Below are 6930 nucleotides of genomic sequence, written 5' to 3' on the forward strand. Positions count from 1 at the left end.
TTTGCTTCTTCCAATAGAAATGTGAACCAGTGGTGTAGATTTAAAAGTCTGTCCCTGCTAATATCAGCAGCTGACAGCACATCATGGCTTTTGTCTGTGAAACCATTAACACCTCCATGCATAGCTCACTCTGCCTCCTTCAGAGAACACACATTTCTGAGCCTGAGAAGGACTCAGCACCGCAGTGGAAAGCCACTGTTGATCATCATCATCATTAACACGGCTCTAATAACCCCTTTGCTTTTTCAGCCACACTGACATTTAAATTTGACCATTATGTGGTAAAGCAGGCAGACCAGGCTTTATTATCCACTGTTTGCAAACAAGAAAACTGAGAGGCAAGGAGTAAGAGAGATGCTCAGCCTTCCACTCCTGCTTCTGAGCTGCCCTTAGTAATCGTGGTCACGGAGAGCGTCGCTGAGTGCTGACTGTGTGCCAGAGGATGCACTGAGCACCGTGGCTCCATCATCACACTCAGACCTCGCAGAGACTCCTGAGGTAGGTGCTGTCTTCCTCCCCTTTGTCAGCAAGGAAACGGAGGCTCAGAGACATCAGATAGTCATATCCAAGGTTATACTGCTAAGAGGTGACAAAACCAAGATTTGAACCTAGGCATTCTGTCCCCAGGTGGACACAGTGCCTTAGAACACTGCCTTCCAAAGCTACCTTGACCTCATGCCTCCCACAGTCATCCAGCAGACCACTATGCCCTCAGCCCCAGCCCTCCTTGGATGTGAAGTCTGCTGATTGGCCATGAATGATTCAATGGAAGGCCCTACTCTAGATCTTTCCCTGGATGAGATTCTTAAGCTTCATTGAGAATCCCCAGGAAATCTGTCCACCAGGAAATGCAAGTCAACCTCCAGAGATTCTGATTCAGTGGGCCTGGGTCAGGGCGGGCACATGAGTTTTTTAAATACACTCCCAGGTCCACCTGGCACTGATGGCCCCTGATCCACCTATAGGAGTACACTGCCAAAAACAGTATTTCTCAAACTCTTTAAACCATGTGCCCCAGTAAGAAACACCTTGGGCATCTCCATCCAGTACACAGATGTACACGCTCATGCAGTATGACTGAAGCATGTTCCTGAAAGAGCATCACCTGTCACAGTAACCCTTATCACCTGGAATGCAGCCTGATATTTAGTATTGTTTTTGGGTTCATTAGAAACACACGTACAACCAATTTCATGACCCCACCTATGGATCATGCCTTGCAGTTTAGAAAAAAGGCAAAAATACTGTTTTCTCTCCAAGAAAAATCTGCAGTCACTTGACGAAGGAACCTTGGGCCCCAGGCAGCTGCTGGCTGCCTGGCCCTACCAGGCTTCCATTTCTAAGCCTTGAATTTGACTTATGGCCCAAAGCAGCCAGGCACTGAGCACAGCCCACTTGTCCCCCACAGCAGATTGTCTGACCCAGTAGCTCACTGGTAGCTCCCGGCTGTGGTCAGGGCTTCTTGGCACAAGGAAGAAGGGCAGAGCAAACCAAAGCTGGAATTATGTTGGTTGGTTGGACAGAGACTCAATTTTACAGAATCAGCTTCTCTCAGGCCTGAAAAGGACCATAAAGCCATCTAGGTGAGGACCCCATTTACCTTTGGAATCACCCAGCCTATGGTATCTCTGCAGGTTCATGGTCCACCAGGCTTTGTTTACATACCTCCAGTCTTGAGGAACTCAGACTCCCTGGGGCAGGTCATTCCCCCATCATAGTTCCGATGGTTGAAAAAGTTGAGCTGAATTCCTGCAAGGAGGTCCAGTTGCTCACTGATTACAGCCTGGGGTGCCAGTGAGCTCAGGGGCAGGCAGTCTGCTATGAAGGAAAGTGCTGGGGTGCCTACTGCTTTGGGCCATGCATGAGTCAAGCTCAGGACTCTGAATGAGGAGCCTCACAGGACTGGAACAGGGACCTTCCCAGAAGGAAATCAATCTTTGTCCATAGTGGCACTGCTCATTATGCTAATAATAAGGCATATATGCTAAGCATTTTCAGACATCCTGTGTCCAGTCCTCACGACCTGTGAGGCAGAGCCTCTTCTTAATCCATTGTACAGAGGAAAACACTGGGGTTTGAAGATATTATTTGTGCAGCTGCCTCAGGCCTGCAGTGAGAGTAAAAGAACCGAGATGAGAGCCCCATTCTGGTCCCTTTTGCTTAAAGCTTGCACTCACCCTTCCCATCCATGGATTGTCAAACTGAGGGTTCAGAGATGTTAAAAATACAAGTGAGCTGCAGAACAGGATGATGCACTTAGCTGCTCCCCCATCCTGCTTCACCTGATAGGCATCTGTTGGCTTCTTCAGACCGCATTGCTCGGAACCGCAAGACCATTGTGTGCCCAATGATTGATGTAATTGACCACGACGACTTTCGGTACGAGACACAGGCAGGGGATGCCATGCGGGGAGCCTTTGACTGGGAGATGTACTACAAACGGATCCCGATCCCTCCAGAACTGCAGAAAGCTGACCCAAGTGACCCATTTGAGTAAGTATGAACAACCCTGGCTAGTCCCAGTGGCTACTCAATGACCACTCCAATACACACACAACTCAGGATCACCATCTTCCCTAAAAGCCCAATGCAGAGGGTCCAGCTTCCCAGCCCCACTTAGTGCCAAGTGTCAGATATCCCCAGCCAGAAGCACCATCCCTCCCAGCTTGTAACGACAACCTCAGCTCATGGCCCACCAGGCTGGTCATCTCCACCTTGCCTACCTCTGCACAGTTTGCCAGGATTGCCAACAGGGGTGAGTGGGTCTCTCATGCTCTCTTCCTCAAGCCTGGCACACAATTGTAACCATCACCATCACCAAGTGCCTGGCCCAGTACTAAGCACATTACACTCTGATCCAATTTAATACCCCACAACTGTATATAGTACAAATTATTATCCATGTTTTCCAGATGGGGACACCAGTGCTCCAAGAGGCGAAGTAATTTGCCCAGGTCACACAGCTATTAAGTGGCAAAGGCTAGGTACAAATGCAGGTCTGTCTGTCTGCCTCTAGAGCCAATTTTCCCATCATTCTGCTATACCCACTTGGAAGTGTTAGGGAAGTAACAGTTTGTCCCACAGCAGAAGTTTGCAGGCTGAGGGAGGGTGATGGGCTAGACTCATAGCATCCTGGAATGTGAAGGATGGAAGGAACCTACCAATGAAGAACTCAGCCCCTTGCAGATGAAGAACTAAGACTCCAGAAGGAGGAGCTCTGTGAGTGGCTAAGAGAGATAGAGCCCATCCCCTCTCTGGTGCTCCAAGCTCTCCTGCTGTATTCGTTTACTGTGGCTGCTGTGATAAATTACTATAAACTGAGAAGCTTAAAACAGCACAAATTTATACTTAAAACTCTGGAGGTCAGAAGCCTGAAATGAGTCTAACTAGGCTAAAATCATGGTGTCGGCAGAGCTGCTTTCCCTCTGGATGCTTTGGGAAGAATCCATTTCTCTACCTTTCCCAGCTTCTTGAGGATGCTTACCTTCCTTGGCTCATGGCCCCTGCCTCCAGCTTTAAAACCAGAAGGATACCATCTTCAGATCTCTGCTTCCCTCTACCTGCTTTCCTTTACACCTCTGCTTCCTTCATCATATTTCCTTCTGACTCTGACTTTCCTGCCTCCTTCTTTCACTTATAAGCCTGTGATTACATTAATGACACGTGATTCCATCAGGCTCACCAAGATAATGTCCCCACTTCAAGAGCCTTAACTTTAATCACATCTGCAAAATCTCTTTTGCAGCGTAAGATAACATATTCACAGGTTCTGGGGATTCAGACATGAACATACTTGGGGAGTCACACCTCTCACTACAATTTGGCCCCCAATGAACCACACTTCTCTGTGCCTTACCCTCCCCCCATGAGAAGAAGGGGTGTTGGAAGCTCAGCCATCTTCATGGGCATGATGCATACCCAGGGCTCCTGAGAGGAACCCCTAACACTGTGGGCCCTAGGGCAGGCTCAGAGGTAGGAAGAGCTGGGCTTCTTTGAGGAAATGAAAGGTGGCTAGGACAATGGACCGGGCGGAGCCAACAGTGGAGGGCAAGAGTAGATTCCATGTCTCCAGCAGCAGGTCAGTCATTTGTGGTCTTCTCTTGGCCACCTTTATCTTAAACACAATCAGTCACTACTATTTGATCCCTTTCTGGTACAAAGATGTGATTTAGCCATGATCACGTCATGCAGTCTGCCCCACCTTCCGTATACCTCAGCATCAGTCCTCAGTTGGCCTAAATCCTTGTAGAATACCACCACCAGAAGTAACTAACATTTGGCCTACATTGGCAAAGCAATTTCTACTGACATTATTGTGTATGATCCTCACGATAATGTAGGACACTCATATGTAGGTAGAATTACCTTTATTTGACCGACGGAGACCTTGTGGTTCAGAGAAGAAACAAGTCTGGTCCGAGATGACATGATTGCAGAAGCCGCTCCAGAAAATGGAATTTTCAGGGTAACCAAGGGAGTAATTAGACCCCCCTTTATTGTTTGAACCTTTGCAATAAGCAGACTCATTAAAAGATACTTAAGAATGGGTCTTGGCCCATCATCATCCTCATTGCACAGTAAGGAAAGGTTAAGATGAGGTCATACAGCTGGCTAGTAGCAAAGGCCCAGCTAGTGTCTTCTGGGCCTTCAGTCTTCTCATCTGGATATTAAAGTGTTTGGCTTCATCCGAGAACACTGGCTCTTGACCCTGACTACACATTGACATCACCTGGGGAGCTTGTAAAAACACCCAGGCTCCCTTCAAGAGCAATTACACTGGAGTCTAGGGGTGAGATGCAGGTATCATCATTTTTTAAAGCTCCCAGGTGTGCTGATGTGTGGCCATGGTTGTCAGCCGCTGGCCTAGATGCTTTCTGAGAGGCCCTCCATCCTCTCCCATGATTCCTCCCAGAAGTCTCTCTTCTGTTTTTTGGTGTTTTTTTTTGACTTGGACAGAACCCTAGAAAGTGGCCATTAGAGAAGTCTTGGTCATTTTCTGCACAGCTTCCCACTTGATGGTAGAGTGCCCAGCAAGTGGGCAATCTATAGGCACAGCGTGGTGCAAGGATGTTTAAAACACATGATTTCAATGGCAGACCCGTTTCAGTCACAGTTCATCCACTTACTATAAGAAGATTATATAAAATTTCTGATTTTCAAATATCTCCATCTGAAAAGGAGACTAGCATTAGAGCTTTATGAGAGCTGGAGATGGTGTCAGTAAAGTGGGTGGCACACACTGACCACTCAGAATTGTTGCTGGTATTGCCAAACACAATAGAAATCAGAATAGCCCTGGAGGAGAGGCCTCTCTCTGGAGGCAAAGCCTTGAGTATCCCAAATACCTCCTGACTGATATCCTGCCTATTCTTCACAGCTCCTCAGCCCCTGCCCCTGCTTTGACCCAGGCTGATTTTCATGTGCAAAGCCTTGAGTTCAGTCTCCCATGAAGCACCAGGTCAGAAACACTCTCAGCCTTTCCAAGCAGTAGATTTATGGCTCCTGCCAAAAAAATCCTGGAGCCCCCCAATCTTCAGAAGACAAAGGGGAGTTGATACTAGTAACACCTTACCTTCTTATAGTATTGGGTACTTTAGAAATAATCTAGCTGTATTAATCCATTCTCACACTGCCATAAAGAACTGCCTGAGACTGGGTAATTTATGAAGAAAAGATGTTCAATTGACTCACAGTTCCATATGGCTGGGGAGGCCTCAGGAAACTTACAGTCATGGCAGAGGGGGAAGCAAACACATCCTTCTTCACAAGGTGGCAAGAGAGAGAAGTGCTAAGCAAAGAGGGAAAATCCCCTTATGAAACCATCAGATCTCATGAGAACTCACTCACTATCATGAGAGCAGCAGCATGGTAACCCATGATTCAATTACCTCCCACCAGGTCCCTCCCACAACATCTGGGGATTATGGGAACTACAATTTAAGATGAGATTTGATTTATAGTTCATTGGGTCTGCAAGCAAAAAATTAGGACTCGCTGAAAGCCGAGATGATCATCAGCTTTTTTTTTTTTTAGCAATAATTTCAGATTAAGATATATACATTAAAAAGATGTATTGTTATTGCACACTGAATAGACTACATTGTAAATATAACTTAAATGCACTGGAAAAAAAAAAGATGAGTTGTTGATCCAAGATGGCCGTTTAGGAACAGCTCAGGATTGCAGCTCCCAGTGAAAGCGCAGAGGGTGAGTGGACGCCGCGTTTTTATTGCCCACAGACTAGGAAACTCCCGGGCAGAGGAGCTCCACGGTCGCCAGCGTGGCTGTTTCGGCCAGCCCGGCTGTGCTGGCCGGCACCACTGCTTTGCCCCGTGCGGCTGCTTTGTCGGCGCCCCGGAGCCGCGGTTCTCCGTACAAAATACACCGGTCCGGGGGCCCTTTAGGCTGGCGATTGGAGCCACGGGAAGTCGCCCATACGCTGGTTCAAAAAGGGGACTGAGCAGAGAACCAGGACAGTAGATTCCAGGGCAAAAAAAAGAAAAAAAAGCGCCACAAACCTCAGTGCCTCTGTTTAAGCCAGCGCAGTGAGTGGCCGCAGGGGAAAACAAACAGACCCCGGCGCCTCTTCAACAGGCGACTGGAACACCAACTTAAAAAAGGCTCTGAGGCAGGGAGCCCGGCGATCAGGCTCGGCTGGCCCCACCCCCGCAAAAGAACAGCAACCAGAAACTCTGGATTGAGAGTTTCACAGCAAGCGCATCTGAACCCGGGATGGTCCAGCTCTGTGGGGGAGGGGCGTCCGCCATTACAGAGGCAGCCCGCCTTGAGGCAACCCGCCATTGCTGAGGCAGCCCGCCGTTGCCAAGGCAACCTGTCACAGCAGAGACTCCGCCCCAACAGAGGCGGGCCACCATCGCCAAAGCAGTTCTAACTACACCCATATAAACAGGACTGCAGGGAAGTTCACTC

The 6930-nt window shown here is 48.3% G+C and overlaps 1 protein-coding gene across 1 annotated transcript in view; it reads left to right on the forward strand.

Annotated features, from left to right (window-relative positions):
- GALNT10 (polypeptide N-acetylgalactosaminyltransferase 10) overlaps window positions 1-6930 on the forward strand; it is a 233483-nt gene that overhangs the window by 184728 nt on the left and 41825 nt on the right. Inside the window, exon 6 of the mRNA XM_037742761.1 lies at window positions 2310-2493. Coding sequence (XP_037598689.1) covers window positions 2310-2493 — 184 coding nt within the window. The remainder of the gene's footprint in view (window positions 1-2309; window positions 2494-6930) is intronic.

This window comes from Cebus imitator, unplaced genomic scaffold (genome assembly GCF_001604975.1).
Source record: "Cebus imitator isolate Cc_AM_T3 unplaced genomic scaffold, Cebus_imitator-1.0 Scaffold126, whole genome shotgun sequence".
NCBI lineage: Eukaryota > Metazoa > Chordata > Mammalia > Primates > Cebidae > Cebus > Cebus imitator.